Source organism: Carettochelys insculpta, chromosome 7, assembly GCF_033958435.1.
Source record: "Carettochelys insculpta isolate YL-2023 chromosome 7, ASM3395843v1, whole genome shotgun sequence".
In the NCBI taxonomy this organism is placed as follows: domain Eukaryota; kingdom Metazoa; phylum Chordata; order Testudines; family Carettochelyidae; genus Carettochelys; species Carettochelys insculpta.
In genome coordinates this window covers 13,543,103-13,561,286 of record NC_134143.1, presented here as the reverse complement: position 1 = coordinate 13,561,286, position 18,184 = coordinate 13,543,103, and the positions used below count along the sequence as shown (strand labels likewise).

The 18,184-nt window shown below is 40.4% G+C and overlaps 1 protein-coding gene across 2 annotated transcripts in view; it reads left to right on the top strand.

The window, feature by feature from the left end:
• The window catches only part of KCNMA1 (potassium calcium-activated channel subfamily M alpha 1), an 863,058-nt gene that overhangs the window by 671,724 nt on the left and 173,150 nt on the right, over positions 1 to 18,184 (top strand). For both annotated transcript variants that reach the window (XM_075000037.1, XM_075000036.1), the window contains exon 15: positions 15,492 to 15,601. In XM_075000037.1, coding sequence (XP_074856138.1) covers positions 15,492 to 15,601 — 110 coding nt within the window. The remainder of the gene's footprint in view (positions 1 to 15,491; positions 15,602 to 18,184) is intronic.

Sequence of the window (18,184 nt, the reverse complement as noted above, 5' to 3'; positions counted from 1 at the left end):
AGCCCTTGCTAACAGGACAGTCTCATGTGTCTTCTACTGAGGTCAGCAAAGAACTGCTGGAATATGTGAAGCATACCTTGGAAGTCATCATTCTGCTAAAGCTAAGATTGGCACAGAAATCCAGCATCGCTTAAGTGGTGCAAGCTGTGCTTTCACCAGCTTGAGAAACAGGTCTCTGAAAATTAGGACAGCTATGCCAAGACAAAACGTCTTGTATACTACACAGTGGTTATTCCGATGCTACTGTATGCCTGTGAAACCTGGACAACATACAAGCATTATTTGAAGGCACTTGAACAATATCTTCAATGCTGCTTCAGGAGAATCCTAAATATCTTTTGGGAGAATAGGCACATGAACACTGGCATCAAGGAAGAGTAGAACATGACTGGCATTGAAGTGATTATCACTTATCAACAACTTCATTGGATTGGTCACTTGGTTTGGATGTCTGATCCATGCCTCCCAAAACATTCTGTTTTCTGAATTAGAGGAAGGACAGAAGAATGTTGGGGGGCAATGGAAGTGATGGGGCGGGCAGTGGAAGTGATATAAGGACATGCTGAAGAAATACATGAAAAAAGTGCATCATTGGTGCTGACAATTGGGAGAAGCATGCCTGAGACTGCCACCAGTGGGGAACAGTAATCCATGAGGCGTGGCACAATTTGAGAGATCCTACTGCAGTGCAGACAAGGAGAGGTGGAGAAAAAGAAAAGAGAAGCAAATACTGCCCCATGCCCCTCCAATAGCGACCAACCCTCACCCCTTCTGTGATAAAACCTGCAGTTCCAGAATCAGGCTGATCACCCTGACTCACAAATAGGAGGGTGAAATGAAGATGTCCTACTCATTATCTAGTGACTGCCAAGAAGAAGTGGATCTCTTGTGTGGATTAATTCAGGCTGAGCTTGATAGTGGGGTGCAAATTGTTGAAATAACTGTAGCATTCTTCAGGAGTGTCCTTCTCATGGGTCCATATGGTGTAGATGTCATCCATGTAGTGTAATTAGAGGAGGGGAGCTATGGGATAAGAGTTGAGGACACGTTGTAGGTCAGACATAAAAATGTTGGCTTATTGTGGGGCCATGTGCATACCCATAGCAGTGCCACTGAATTGTAGATATAAATTGTGCCATTAACTGGAAATGGTTGTGAGTGAGAACAAAGTCCTTATAACAAGAAAGGTAACACACATAAACCTGTAGGGGAACCCTTTAAATTTCCTGACCATTCAGCAATGGATTTAAAAATAGCCATCCTTCTACAAAAGAACTTTAAAACCTTATTACAAAGGGAGACAGCTGAACTGGAGTTCATTTGCAAATTCAATGCAATCAACTAAGGGTTGAATAAGGATCTTAACTGGTTAACACACTGCAAAGGCAATTTCCTTTCTCTCTTGATATTCACCTCTCCACAATAAATGCTGTGAATGGACACGTCCATACTCACTTGATTAGACTCATTACACTGGCCTACACTTGACAAGTACTTCTTTTGTTTTCTTATATATACTCCTTCCTCCATAATTTCCACTCCAACTCATCTGATGGAAGTGGGTGTTACCCATGAAAGCTTATGCTGTAATAAATCTGTTAGTCTCTAAGGTGCTACAGAACTTCTTGTCATTTTTGCAAATACAGACCAACATGGCTTTGAGACATTTGAATAAAAGTGATAGACACAAGAAAGAAAGAGATTAAATAATGGGATCTAACATGGTCTGTTCTGGTCTGAAATGCTCACTGCAACTGTCACAAAGACCCTACGTATTCAGGTTTTTGTTCTAGTGTCTCAAAGTTCCTCCTGCATTTCCCTTGTTTTTGAATGGGGTAGTGCTACTGAAGTAAATTCCCCAGCCTACACAAAGAGTTAAGTTTTTGTGTGATGGGCTTCACCCATTCTGTCATGAATAGAGAACATCAGAGAATTTCTGTGGGCTAGTCTACACTTCTGGGAAGATTGACCCAGTCACGGTCCATCTTCCAGAGTTCGCTTTTGTGCATCTGGAAAAGACATGCAAAATCAATCTGTCTGGGTTCAGGAGTCAAACCCTGTACTCTTCCCCTGTCTTTCAAAGACAGTCACATAAGTCAATTTCTGATACATGCATTCTAGCTATGCAATCACTGTTGTTAGAATTGTGTCTGAAATCTAGTGTAGACCGGGCCTGAGAATCTTTATCAAGAAGGATGTAACTTCTTATCTAAAGTCCCAGCTTCTCAAATTGGCAACGTGCCACACAAATAACTATGAACAGGAGAGAAAACCTGAGATTCAGTCTTTGATATGAGAAACAAAGAAACAATTTGGCCTTTTGGACTTTCCAGTACTTAATAAAGAGAGATGCATGCCTTCTGCTGGAAAGCATTTGTCTGGCAAACAAGCAAAAACTTGATGCTCAAACTTTTTGCTCTGAAAATAAATCTGTTCTCATGAGCTCAACTTTTGCAGTTCATATAATACAGAGATAGAAAATAAAAGTATCTAAAATCTGCAGTCAGGTGACTGTTTTCAATAACAAGATGTGATCTTTGTACAGGAAGCCTGCACTTGAAAGATTTTAATTTATCTGTTTTAAAATTTTAACATCAAGGCAATTTCCATCTCTGGGAATTCACTAGCAATTAAAGTTAAGTTAAATACAGAGTATTTATTTGTTTACATAAGTAAATACTGTGTTCTGGTTTTACACAGTGATATGTTGATTGTCTACAGCATTGTTTCTTAAACTTTTTTGAGATCATAGAACTAGAAACTATAACATTTTTAATGCAGAACACCTATGAAAATTTTCTGCAAAAAATTGTTGTCAGACTAAAATTAAAATAAAATAAAATTAAATTAAATAAAAACCCAAACAGCAACATATACAATAAAAAACAAAATGAAGTAATTTAATCAAGTATCACAGAAATGAAGAAGTAATATTGTTTGTGGTTTTAATGACAGAAATTATATGTAACAGCAACGAAGGGTCCTGTGGCACCTTATAGACTAACAGAGAAGTTTTGAGCATGAGCTTTCGTGAGCACAGACTCACTTCATCAGATGCTGGTCTTGGAAATCTGCAGGGCCAGGTATAAATAAACCAGAGCAAGGGTGGGGATAACAAGGTTAGCTCAGTCAGCAAGGGTGAGGCTTACTACCAGCATTTGATCTGGAGGTGTGAACACCAAGGGAGGGGAAGCTGCTTCTGTATTTAGCCAGCCATTCGCAGTCTTTGTTTAAGCCTGAGCTGAGGGCGTCGAATTTGCAGATGAATTGTAGCTCAGAAATTTGTCTTTGGAGTCTAGTCCTGAAATTTCTTTGCTGTAGGATAGCTACTTTTAAGTCTGCTACTGTGTGGCCTGGGAGATTGAAGTGCTCTCCTATGGGTTTTTGTATATTGCCATTTCTGATGTCTGATATGTGTGCGTTTATTCTTTTACATAGAGACTGTCCAGCTTGTCCGATGTATATAGCAGAGGGGCATTGTTGGCACACGATGGCATAAATTATATTGGTAGATGTGCAGCTGAATGAACCCACGATGGTGTGGCTGATCTGGTTAGGTCCTGTAATGGTGTTGCTGGTGTAGATATGTGGGCAGAGCTGGCAACGAGGTTTGTTGCATGGATGGGTCCCTGAGTTAGAGTGACTGTGGTGCGGTGTATAGTTGCTGGTTAGGTTTTGCTTCAGGTTGGCAGGTTGTCTGTGGGCAAGGACTGGTGTGCCTCCCAAGGCCTGTGAAAGTGGGGGATCATTGTCCAGGATGGGTTGTAAATCCCTGATGATGCGCTGTAGCGGTTTTAGCTGAGGACTGTAGGTGATGGCTAGTGGTGTTCTGTTGGTTTCTATCTTGGGCTTGTCCTGTAGTAAGGCGCTTCGTGGCACACGTCTGGCTCTGTTGATCTTGTTTTTCACTTCCTCAGGTGGGTATTGCAGTTTCAAGAATGCTTGGTAGAGATCCTGTAGGTGTTTGTCTCTGTCGGAGGGGTTGGAGCAAATGCAGTTATATCTTAGTGCTTGGCTGTAGACAATGGATCATGTGGTGTGTCTGGGATGGAAGCTGGAGGCATGAAGGTATCAGTGTTTTTTTCCAAATGCTTGCAGTACTCCTGTGAGTTGCTCATGGAACACCAGTGTTCAGCTGAAAACAGTTTAAGAAACACAAGTCGACAGTATGGGGGAATCATCATGGTTTGTATATTAGTAATTATACACACCTGTTTCAATATCCTGACTTAGCAAGAGTGTGTTTCATGCTAACCATTGCTCAAGACACAACTTTGAAAAAAACTGGATCAACAATATGACATTCTGAGTCCAATGAATCAGTACCCCCTCTGTCACTGCAAAACCCCTGACTTTGTTCCATGTGGAGTGAAGGACACTTGGCTATTCTTCTGTCCCTCAGTTCAAAATTGTAATGAGACCCATAAAGAGGAAGCAATGAACAGAAGAACACAGACAGAAACAGCAGAATGCAATGTTCCTTTGCTTTTCTCCAAGATGAGCTTATCGAGGAAGAGTCAGACTGAGGAACATTTTTACAGTTTAAAAACCTAAAAAAATGTTGCCCTAAAAAGGCTCCTGTTTTTTGATTTTGAATGCATGGTCACCTTACTTGTCTAGTAGGTCACCGCTGGGGCATGTTGGCATGATGCTTCGGGGAAACCAGATGATACTGCTTATTGCCCTGTCTGGGATGTATCTGTTTTCTGCATAAACAGAAAGCTTCTAGCTTCCAGAGCTGTTAGTCTAGCATCATTCATCAACCATAAATAGAGAGGATTAGAATAAATGCAAGATGACCTCTCTGTTTGTGGCAGCATGTCACACAATGGAAATACCCTTTTGGAGCCTCATATGGCTCTGGACTGGCAAAACAATCTTTGAGGATGAAATGTCATTTGATTATTTGCAGCCCACTTCTCAGGGACCTGGATATTTGGATCATATCCACCATGCAAATTATTTTTTTACAAGTGTTTGCATCTCCAAAACTAAAGTCACTGGTTACCTGGCAGCCCACCGAGAAAACAATGGTTTGTTTTAATTGATAGCTCTGTGGGGAGTTCTTAGAATGTCTGTAATCCTTCTCTTCCATTATTGCCTTTTGAAGGGTCCTATATGAGGAGATAGATGAATCCTAAGTTAGTATTAAGCCTCAAAGATAAAAATGATACACAAAATACAGTTAGCCCTGTTCAAAAGGCTCTACAAAGTATAGTGTGTTATAAAATCTAGAAAAGGTTGGCATGTATTCATAGGTTTAAATTCATTATTAATGTTACCAGCACCCAATGGAAAATAAAGTTAATTTTATTCTCCTAACTTGAACTACTAAGCCTGAGTACTGAGATGTCCTCCTTCTTTATATCCCATGTAGTTTCTGATCCAAGCATGTCAAAATCAATGGGAAGACTTCCACTGACTTCAGTGAGTTCTGGATGGGCTCCATAGAGACACTTGTATGTGGTGAAGCAGGTTACAAAGCTGGTGTTATTTTGAAATCTCCTTTTCATAAAGTCCATGTGTATGAAGTGGCATGACTATGTTTAAGATGTGCATTTAGCACTGTCTCAACTGTCTCAAGTCTCTTTCACCATTTCCTACCCTCAGTGAGGTTCAAGCTGCCATCAAAGTGATAAAGTACAACAAGGCAGCTGGACTAGATGGAATCCCCACCAAAATTTTCAAAGAAGGTGGGCTGGAGCTCCACAAATAGCTCCTCCTCCTGATTCTCAAGATCTGGGATAGGGAGCAAATGCCACAAGGTTTCAGAGACACACTGTTCATCAGTCTTTTCAAGAAGGGTGAAAAGTCAGACTGTGGAAACTATCGTGGCATCACCCTCCCAGCAATGGCAGGGAAAATCCTTACAAACCAACTCCTGCCACTCTCAGACCATTCTGAGGAATAGCAGACATCATCTGCCAGACAACTACAAGAAAAATGTCATGAACACAACCAAGCCTTATATATGAGTTACATTGACCTGACTAAAGCATTTAACTCAGTCAATCATAGCTCCCTGTGGGCCATCCTCTTAAAAATCAGCTGCCCAAAAAAATCATTAGCATTTTAAGGCTGCTTCACAACAACATGAGTGCCAAAGTACTCAGCAACAATGGATCCTAAAGTGACCTCTTTGAGGTCAAAACAGGAGTCAAACAAGACTATATCATTGCCTCATCACTGTTCTATGTCTTCATCACCATGACCCCTCACCTCATTGATAGCAAGCTTCCAGCTGATGTGAAGATTTTCTATGGAATGCATGGGAAGCTTTTCAATCTCAGGAGACTGAAGGCTAAAAGCAAGATCTCGAGAACCTCGATCATGGAGCTCCAGCATGCAGATGACAATATGGTTGTTGCTCTTTCTCCCACAGCCATCCAGACCATCTTAAGTGCCTTCACTGAAGCATACAAGAATTTTGGCCTCACACTGAACATCAAAAAGACCAAAGTGCACCATGAACCTTCACCGATGGGACAATCTGATGCACCTTCTATTAACGTCAATGGAGAACTGCTGGAAAATGTGAAGCACTTCCCATGCCTTGGAAGTAATCTTTCCACTAAAGTCGACATTGGTGCAGAAATCCAGCCTAGTCTGAGTTATGCAACCTCAGCTTTTGCCCTCCTGAGACAAAGGGTCTTCAAGAACCAGTACATCTATCCCAAGACAAAGCTCCTTGTATACGATGCAGTTGTTGTTCCAATGCTACTGTATGCATATGAAACCTGGACAACATACAAGCATCATTTGAAGGCACTTGAGTAATATAATTGATGCTGCCTCAGGAGAGTCCAGATATCTCTTGGGAGGATGGGTGCACAAACATGAGCATCCTGGAAGAATCAAACATGACCAGCATTGAAGCCATGATCATTCATCAACAACTTTGTTGGACTGGTCACATGGTTCAGATGTCTGATCAGCACCTCCCAAAATAGATTCTGTTTTCTGAATTGGAGAAAGGATGGAGGAGCATTGGGGCCCAGCAAAAGTGATATAAGAACTTGCTGAAGGCACACGTGAAAAAGTGCAGCATTGGTGTTGACACTTGGGAGAACCTTGTCCAAGACTGTCCCCCATGGAGAACAGTAATCTGTGAGGGGGTGGCACAGTCTGAGAGGTCCCACTGCAGTGCAGACAAGGAGAGGTGGCAAAAAAGAAAAGAGCATGAAAACCTGCCTCATACCCCTCCAACAGCTACCAACACCTGCCTCTTCTGTGATAAGATCTGTGGCTCCAAAATCAGGCTGATCAGCCATCAACAGATTCACAAATAGGAGGGTGACATGAAGACATCCTACCCATTATCAAGTGACTGCCAAGAAGCACTGTCTCAGCTCTTACTTAAACCAGGAAGATGTTGCAAACTTAACACATGCCTCTGCTACCACAAAGCCAAAGTATATTTCCCTCTCTGAAAGGCTTTCATCCTGTTCCACCTGCTGCTAGTGAATAATGTAGCAATGGCCCTGCTGACTGGACTAAGTAGCTGTGGTAATAATAGGTCAGCCTTCAGTTCTTTAGGTGAGGTTTGTGGGACAGACCCACTTCTTCAGACCATAGCCATACCAGAACAGACCAAAGGTCTGTTCTGGTATGGCTATGGTCTGAAGAAGTGGGTCTGTCCCACAAAAACTCACCTAATAAACTATTTTGCTAGTCTTTGAAGTGCTACTTGACTGCTTTTTGTTTTGATAGTGTATAGACTAGCACAGCTCCCTCTCTGTTACTATTCAGTTCTGTAGAGTGGCAAGGCATAAAAAGCAAGTTCCATACTAAATTGACCTTTTTGGATTCTGAAGTCCTCCTTTGGATGACTGTATTCCTGGTTTCTTCCAGAAGCTTGAAGCTGTATTGTTCCACCCTTGAATGTATCCCTGTTTTAGAGATTCCGCTGTCATGCCTGAGGTTAGCAAGTGAACAAAGCTCTAATTAGAATAATGCAGGAAATGTGGGAGTCACCTAGTCATCCTCGTCCTCTCCTTCCTTGCCCCTCAAAAACATCTGCATTGTTTTCAAGTTGTCTTCACTGTTCGTCATTGAAGGGCCCATGGCAGGACCTGTCTCTTGCTGCCCATCCACTCTTCTATGTTCATTTTTAATAAGGCCAAACCTCATCCTTCTAGATATTTTAACCCATTTTATAGTAATTCTGTGCTTTTCAGTCTGATTTTATGTATTTATTTATTTTATTTATTTATTTATTACCTTAGTGCAGGGGTGCTTGAAGAACTTCTTTGCAGCTCCTGATGCTGCTATTGCAATAAAACAAACAAACAAAAATCTCTTGATTATTTTCAATAAATCATGAACGTCTGAAAGCCCAACAATGAGCAACTCATCTATATAGCAAATGATATGTGATCTCAAAATGTTGGATAACTCCCTGTTTAATATGTACAGTGCATTGTGGGATATGATATTGTATCCGTGTTTTGATCGTGTTGTTAATAACGTCTTGATTTTGAAAAGGAAAAGGAAGCTTGTGGCATTCCTTCTGTGAAGGGCAACATGCCTTTTAAGAAAAAAAACTGAAATTAAACATGAAGTAAAATTGGCATAATTGAAGTTGGAATGGCTTAAAAAAAGAGGAAAAATTGAAGATAAAAACAGAGAATTTCAAATTGAATGGACCCTATCCTTCATATGTGCATCAAGTTCGGCTGGGCTCGCTTTATGTCTCATTTTCAATGAGAAATTCACCAATACCAAAAAATGCAGCCTCAAGAGGCATTTTGTCAAAAAAACCCCCACACCACTTTTGCCAAACAGTATCCAGCTGGAGATGCTAGGAAAAAAGCTGCGGAGGAGCTGCTACTCAAAGGAGAGCAAAGTATAAACACCTTTGCTAAATTATTAATATATGTACAAACAGACTCTCAATTCTGGAACGACACATGCACAGTCCTGTGAAGTGTTCAGCATCAAAACCCAGATCTACAATTTGCAAATGATCTCTGTATTTATAACAGACCAAAATAAATTCTGTATTGAAATACCCCTACACTTTGGATTATTTGAAATCTTTTCCTAAAATTTCTACATTCTGAAGACTTTGAAATTCATTACTAATTTTTTGTTTTATTTTGTTTTTGTTTTTGTTTTTGTTTTTTGTTCATAGCTTTCCTGTAACTATATTACTTACACTCTGGTAATTGGCTGGGCAACACTTGAATTTCTCCTGGGTAGCTGTCCAAGAGCTCACCTTACAGGGAGCACTACAACAGAATGGATCAGATCCTCAACTGGGCAAGTGTGTACAGCTCCACTGAAGTCAATGGTACTATATTAGTTTAAACCAAGTGAAGATCTGGCCCAATATGTTGCTCTGATTTCAGTACAGGTGTGTTTGTGTGGAGGTGGGGGGTGGTCTGGTGTGTATGATGATTATTGTGTGGGCAAGATTAAAAAACTAGATAATACAATAGGAAAGATAAATATGAATCAGTGAGAGATAACGTGCCCAGTATCCATATTAAATATATGCATATGTCCATGGGATCTCTATGTAATAATTATCACTCATATTCCATTATGACTGGCTGAAAATCAGCCTCCTCAAATAGAGTTCAGGAAATGTACTGAGGGATTTGGTGTCCCTGTTGCCTCCTACTTTTGGCCCAAGTGGCACAATATTCTATTGCATGTTCTGCTTCCTTTGTAGCAGTGTGCCATGCTGTATCTTCCTAGGTCATTAAGTCCAGCTGGGGGCTTGGATGTGCCACCTGAGGCAATCCTTTTAGCAGTTTGGGATGGCCATCCTTCCTACTGCCTTGTTCAAAGAACTCTTAGGTGGTCTCTTGTCCATACATATGAGATGGCTGGCCCAAATCATTTGTTTCCACACTTGTTCCCACACTAAGTGTTCCACGCTTAACATTGCTGTCAGTCACAGTACCTCACAAGAAATACTATGGGCAGGATCTCCATGTGTAACATATGTAATCCAGGGGCACTGAGATCCCTGGCAAGGGAGAGTGGAGTCTTCTTTATTGCCCTAGCTGAGAGCAACTTGGCTTTTAGCTCATGCTGTAGAGGCACATAGCTTTAGCCCCATAGGTTGGAGGTTCAGTCCCTCCTGCCAATAAGCCTTACACAGGCCCGGCAATGGGGGCAGGATCTGGGAGGAAGCAAATGGATCAGTTGCCCCAGGCCCCTTTGAAGTACCACAGCAGCACTGCTCTGCCCACTCCACATGGTTGTGAGGCAGAGGAGGGGGCACCACCACTGTGGTCCGGGCAGCGCTAAGGGATGATTGCCTTTTGCCCTGTCCTTTCTGCCCTTGCCCATCCCCCACTTCCAGGAGTATGGAGTTGGCTGCTCTCCCACCTTGCTCAGAGGCCCGCAGTGGCTGTTGGTCCTGCTAGCCCTACACATATTAACCCTTATTGTACATTGTTTGTCTACTGGACTGTGTAACCTTTCCTGAATTGGTTTTTAGTGTACCTACCACCATTTGGTATGGCTGAAAGGTTACGTTTGTGTGTTTCAGCATTTAGCATTGAAGTATGAGAAAGGAACACAAAGGTATAACTTAATATCTTTGGATAATGTTAGGTAATTTGAAATGTTTTGGTATCTGAAACCAGTTGCAAGGGAAACGTGAAAGTTCTGAAGCTCTACACATAGACTTGAATCGATTGGCCAAAATGTCAATGGATTGTTAAAATGCTGTTTAATTCATTCAAGTTCCCAACAAATTTGGACCTTTGATCATTAGTCCAATTTTACATGGCCTAAGTACCTAAAGTCTTTAACTAGCTAGGTCTGAAAATTTTGATCAATAATAAGCAGACACTTTACTGATTATACTTTTGTTTTAGAAGCAGTATTTAGAGTAGAATAATAAGGCAAGTATTTTTTTTAATCATCATTAGAAATGTGACTGGAAAAATAGGCTGTCATGTATGTTAAATAGCTATCCTGAATTGGTTAGCGGGGAGACTTGATAACCTCTAAGTTTTTTCTACCTCCAGTTTGTTAGGCTTTTTGACTCTACAATGAGAGACTTCATTAAAGCGCTGCATTTTGTTCACGAAGCTGTTGGTTTAATGCACTTCCAAAATGGCTGTACTTTGACATGACAGGGAGAGATATGGTGTTGCCTTGGGATGCTTTTCTTCTTTTGATTGATCACTGAATGTCTGAACAATTAATTTTGGCATCTTTCCCTGAATCATTTGAGTTGTCTGCATTAATTTAGTTGCTTGAATTCCAACAGAGATGTACGTTCATATTATGATAAGGACTACATATTCAAGACAGAAGTATATGCCCCAGCTTAAATAAAAACAAAACTCTTTTACTAGACTGTAGAGCTTTTTACATGACAAATATATAGGGCCCTATCAAATTCAAGGCCGTAAAAACATCTCACAGATTGTGTACTTTTACTCTATACTATACGTATTTCATGGTGTAGGGGAGACAAGTGTTTCTCAAATAGGGAGATGCTGTCCCAAAAGGGAATTGCAGGGATATCACAAGGATATTTATGGGAGGGCATCCTTATGTCTGCACTACCTTCACAGGTTGGTTCCCAGAAAGTGCCAGCTGCTGACCATAGTCAGTAGAACAAATGTAAGAGTAGCATTACCATACCATGCTCTTGGCCAGCAGCCACCTCTCTGTAGCTGCCCAGCTCTGAAGACAGCACCATTGCCAGCAGGAGCACAAAAATGTAGCAGTACGGCAACCCCCATTACAATAACCTTGCAATCCTACAATTTTTTGCATCAAGTCCCTGACAATGACAAAACCATAAAATATCAACTTTAAATAGCTGAAATCATGAAATTTAGTATTTTAAAAATCTTATGACCGCAAAATAAACCAAAATGGGCCACGATTTTGGTAAGGTCCTAAAAATATACAATCCTCTACCACCCCCTGAGTGCAAAGCTCTACAAGCAGTCTCAAAACACAGCTTTTTGATATTTCAATCATATATTTTACGGCAATGATAAGTGGATTACCATGCTTGGATATCTTCTGGAATGTTGCTCACATATAGCTGGCAGAAGTAGTATAAATGCTTTTTATATCCAGCAACCATCCACCTCCAACAGAAGGGAGAGAAAGGACAAATCATAGCAGAGCCATGTTCCACAAAGCCTGTTGACTAGGGACTGGGAATTTGACTTGGAATATTGTTTTGGGTGTCGGCTCATCAATCTGACGTCAGAATTGCTAGGTTTGCCTTCCACACCAGACTACAGCTATAAAGAGGTAAAAGAGCTGTGTGTCTGAACCTGCGGCAGTCACACATACACAGTGACTAATACAACTGCAACACAATTTTTATTGCAATTGGTATTAAAAATCACACACAGTAATATGGCTAAGACAATGACCACGTGAATGTGTTCAACCCTCCCTCCCCATTGGTAACATAAGTGGAATCTGAGTGTAGAATTGGAAGTGTCTAGCGGAACCCCATATTCATGCTTCCTCCTGAAGACTCGAGGAGTTGAAGGACCAGTCTCACACCGCTGATAGTGAGAGGTGAGAGAATATTATAGCAGAGAAAACTGACAGATTACAAGGTATTAGTACATGTGGACAGAAAAGATAAGGGAACTTTGAGGAAGAAAATCCTCTCTTTGAGGAAGAATGACTGGCTGACTGAATGAGTCCTAATGCTATCTACTGTGGGGTGTTACAGGCCTTCCTGCATAACTTTGTCCAGGCCTCTCAAAGCCAAAACTAGACTTTCGCTCCCTAAGCTTTTGAGGATACACACATTTGGTTGGAGGATTAGAGTCAGACACCCCTTTGAATATGCATAAGATGTTAGTTCATGTCCTCATAGACACATTCCTAAAACAGGCATCTATTATTTGAATGATGATAAGCACCACATGATGATACCTGCCCCTACTTTATAGTAAAGCAGGACATCCAGTCAGACAAGGCTATTGTTTTGGGTACCTTCAGTTGTCACAGAAGATCAACACACTGACTCCTTTGTGGTTAGACTAACCTGGTTAGGAGGGCTGAAAATTTTTACATACTCACACCTATCCAAATATAAAGATGTGCTAAAGCTAACTTCTTGTAGGCCTGTTATCTGTAGAATAAAACAGTGAAAGATATAGAGAATACATATGCAGAGAACAGATAGGCTTAACTATAAGTTTCCAAACTATAAATTATATATATATATATATATATATATATATATATATATGGTTGTAGGCTACAAGCCAAATCCTCTGTTGGCTAAGGGAACTTATTCTTGCAGTACCAGCAATGTGTATTAGATCAGAACCTCTCCCACTGTAATTTACACTGAGTCTGGGCATCCCTGAATCAGGAAGCCACAACCAGCTCTCACCAACTGCTCTTTCAGTTGAGCATGAGCAGCTTAGTATAGCCAAGATTCAGACTTATTGCTCCATGGAGCATGTATGTATTTAGTCCCAAGAAAATATGAAACAACGAAAGTATGAAACAGTACTGATATTTTGAAAAATGTTGAAAGGGATTAGCTGTCACAATCCCACTAAAATCAATCAGAATTCACCACCCAAATTCCCTGTGTGACTTTGTAAATCTCAGCCAAAGAGCTTCACAAAAATGCTTTCTACTTCATCTCATATCAAAGCTTTTTGGAACCCATTGGCCATCACATCTGAAGATCTCTGTTCTCAGTCTCTGCTGTTTGATGCATAACATAGCAAGGCTTGTAAGGATAGAATTAAGTGTTCATATTTGCTAATTAATGATTCATTACAACATTTTAGGGCCAAAATATTCTGCAGCTTAGGCTCAGTTGAAAAGAGGTGTGCTCATGATCTATAAAGATGCATGTCGGTTCAGTAGTTTTAAATCCATCCTCTCTTAAAAGGCATGATATTGCTACATTCTGCATCCTTGTGTATTGTGCAATTGCATATCCTCTGGTTAGTGACAGTAACTTGCTGTGGTGTCAAAAGCAATGTTTTGTATATTATTTTCCCTACTCTGGTGTAGCTGGCAAATAATTTTCATTATTCTTGTGTTACAGTTTATTTTTCCCAGTGCCAAGGAACATGTGTTCTCACTATTCAATATAATTACTGTTTTGTTGCTGTGTCACATGTATAATTCTTGCAAACATGAAAGGCTATGTTTTTGATAACTAGTGGCTAATATTCATGGAATAATTGCATGATGGGGTGTCCTACTGTAATTTAAACTTTTTAATATTGTAATGGAATTTGATCGATAAACTTTGCAAGTAGACGTTTTCGTAGTGATGCCTATAATCTGCATACATGGGTAAGAGGAGGTGTCATGCCAGGTGCCAAAAAATAGACACGTTTTCTGATTTACCTGTCTGAACCACGTGGACCTGAATTTTAGAGGAGCTGATGTGATCACTTATAAGTTAAGATGTAACTTAAGCAATCTGTTCTACCTTGTATTTAGCTGAGATACTCTGAGTACCTTTCCCAGACCTGAAGAAAAGTTCTGTGTTGTTTAAAATCTTATCGCTCTCACCAACAGCCATTAGTCGTATAAATGACATTACCTCACCCATCCTTCACAAGGGAAAAAAAGCAGTCTTGTAGCACTTTAAAGACTAACAAAATGATTTAGAAGGTTATTAGATTATCACTTAAATCATTTTGTTAGTCTTTAAAGTGCTACAAGCTTGCTTTTTTTGTTTTGTGAAGATACAGACTAACACAGCTACCTCTCTGTGACGATTCACCCATCCTCGTCTGTCAAGAGTAAAAGGCCTTTTGTCCAGAATCAAAGTTTCCATCATCCGAAGTAACAAATTACTAAATACATATGGGTTTCTTTTATTCTATAGGTCTAGTCGCTGACACAATTTGAGATTCTGGAAAGAAAAGTTTTAGAAATTATGGCAAAGTTTGCTAAATACTGCCCAAATGCAAAAATGTTATGAAAGCCAGTGAATCTTTATATAAATACGATGAAGTGATAACTTAATTCCACATATTTGCAGGAGAATTTTCACAAAATCAGGAACTTTTTTGCCTAGTTCTTTCCACAGCTCTAATTCAGCTACTGTTACATTATGCCTACACAAAATCCCCGCAAAACCAAATAAGAAGTCCTGTGCATCTGATGAGATGCACCAGACGAAGTGAGTCTTTGTCCATGAAAACTTATGCTCCAATATATCTGTTAGTCTGTAAGGTACCACAGAACTTCTCACTGTTTTTGCAGATACAGACTAATACCCTTACTCCTCTGATACAAAATCCCAGATAAATCCAAGTACAGCAACATTTGTTTTGAATTGTTAATTGGTGTCCAGTGGAACTCCACTAACCAAGTATTATTAATTATGAACAAACAAACAAACATGAAAAAAAATAAAGCCACAACACTGGGCTGCCAAATTCAGATAACTAAAAATTGATTCATGTTAAATCCAATGGTTACATTTTTGCTGAAAGCATTTTTTATTCACAACTCTTCATCTGTTTTTGTTTTTGCTTTGTTTTTTTTTTTTGTTTTAGATTGAGGAGGATACGTGGCAGAAATACTATCTGGAAGGAGTTGCAAATGAAATGTATACAGAATATTTATCTAGTGCCTTTGTGGGTTTGTCCTTCCCTGCAGTTTGTGAGTAAGTAGATATATATTAATTGTCTTAAATTCCTTGCCTTCTCTTAAGTGAAATCAAAGGTTTCCATAGGAAGCAATTCCACTCTGTTACAATCCCAGTATCATTGCCTAATCAGATGGGACCCAGTAAAATAAACATTAAAGCAATCAATGTATGGAACTACTCCAAACATTTTAATGTCTGTTTTCAGAAGAGACTTAGAACTAAGTGAACATAAACAAAAGCCCAAATATCAAGTGTCTTTGAAAAAATGAACCCTCAGTCCATTTAAAGGGAGTTAGTTATTCATAATTGGTGTCCAATTGTTTCTTCTAATAGTTCCCATTCTTTGGATGGTGCTTGTCAGTATCACTCACTGGATTCTTGCCTGATCTTAAGAAACTTGTTCATTAATCTGAGCGGATGTATAGGAGTTGTATATACTGCAGGGAGACAGTCATTTAACATATCACAGAACTGCCTGAAAAATGTTTTGAACAAATATAACTTTTGCCAGTAAAAATAGACCCGGCTGGCAATGAGAAAGGGACATGTCAGGCATGGACTGAATAGCCCTGCATTTTCCATAGGACAGTCTTAAGTCTTACTCCTAGAGGGCAGAAGGAGCAGGGCATAGGGCAGTCAGCCTAAAGCACTGCCCAAACTGTGGCACTGTCCTCACCCACCCCAGCCATGTGGAACAGCATTACCATAGCACTTCACAGAGCCCCAGTGTCTTGTGCAACTGCCTCCACTGCCCCTCCCATCCCCCAATGTGCCAGTCTGCTCCTGAAATGTCAGGTCAGAAAGAAGTGAACCTACACAAAGTAACAGTGATAGATGTGTCCATTCCCAAATGCTTCCAGAATAGTTTAGGCCAATCAGATTTCTTCTTGTTGTGGTTGTTATTATTATTAACATCACAACAGAAAGCCCCATTGTGTTAGGCATTGAACAAGCACACTGTCTTTATCCTGAAGAGTTGACAATCTAACTGGAGAAAGGAGAGAGGGGAGATAGTCAGGGAAAGGTGAACTGACTTACGCTCAGGTTATGTAACAGATGAGGATCTGTTTGTGGGTTTGATACTGAAGTTGTCTGAGTCCCAGTCCAGTCTGGCCTTATCCAATAGACTATGATAGCTCTTAGACCTACATTGCATGTTAAATCTATTCTTGCAAGAGATGGATCTTTGTGCATAAATAATTTCTGAACTTAGGTAGACAAACTAATCCTTACTCCACATCAATGAGGAAGAGGTTCACACTCCAGCATTAGCTTCCAGGGCCTGTGATTTGAGTATTAACAGGCAGTACTGGTTCATCCTGAAAATTGTATCAGAAAATATCTTTGTCTACATCAAATGCACTAAACAGAAAATCACAAAAGATACCATTCTGCGTGCTGTTAAGCAGACCTACAGTACTCTGTCCCTATGAACTAAGCTACTTGGGGGAGGGAAAATCTCCAAGCAAAATCATTTGCCAAATCCAGTCAAGTTTCCATATGGTTCATAGATAAAAGGTGACTGAGACTGTGTTCAACATAGAGTTATCATTCATTTAACATCCTGATATAGCTGAGATAGAATAATCAATAACAAAGAGAAACTTAACGAGCTTTAGGACCGTCCCAAAACATTAGAGCTCTCCTCAGGCATTTGATTATCCCAGGGCTTAATTATCTGTGTTTTCTGGTTTAACTTGAAGAAAAAGATATAACTGAAATGTACCAGCAATATAACAATAACACTGTTCAGTTCAGGTTAATTAAAGCACAGTGGTGATTAGAGCATAGTGTTGTATATCACTAAGCTTGGCACGTAAGTATTTTCAGGACAGCAGGAAGTGGCTTTCAATTCCAGATGATGCATAGGACACCAAAATGTGTTTAAAGCTGGTTTGGGAAAAGGAAACAAAGAATTGATGGATACACAGAGTGCAGTCAACTATCTGCAAACACGACCCAGAGACATTCAGAGCAGTTTTTCTCATGGTGCAGGGTTCTTCAGCACGCATGCAGCCAATGACATTTTGAAGCCCTAGAGCTGGATTCAGTGTGCTACTCCTTTGGGCTCTTGATATTGAATACTAGCCTGGAAGATTCTCAGCAAACCAGAAACTTCACTGATTAGTGAATGGAAAGATATAGGGTGTTAGCAGCAGCACCATGATCACTGACCTTGCTGCAGCCTGGAGAAAGCTTTAGGCCCAGATAAGAGCAGTACACCTTTCTGGTGGGGGACTGTGGGTACCTGGAGAGGAAACAGGAAGCTAGGGGCAGCTCCAGAGGAGCTCAAAGGGTAAACCTGGGCTGAGGAGTGAGGGTTGCAGAGAAACCTATCTTCACTATAAGTCGGTTGCTCTGTATTGTTATGTCAGAGGGATATAACTGCCCAACTGGGTGAAAGGCAAAGCACTATGCGCATTAGTGACTGCAAAGTCCAACTGGCTAGGCAGCAAGGTTCACCAGGTAGAGACAGAAGCAGCCTATGTCGGTCCGCCACTGAGTTCAGAAAACTGGAAGCAAAAGGATATGGAAATATCTGTTCCTATCGTGATGAGATATTAAACACATTAGAAGGATCACAGCTTTTTTCTACTA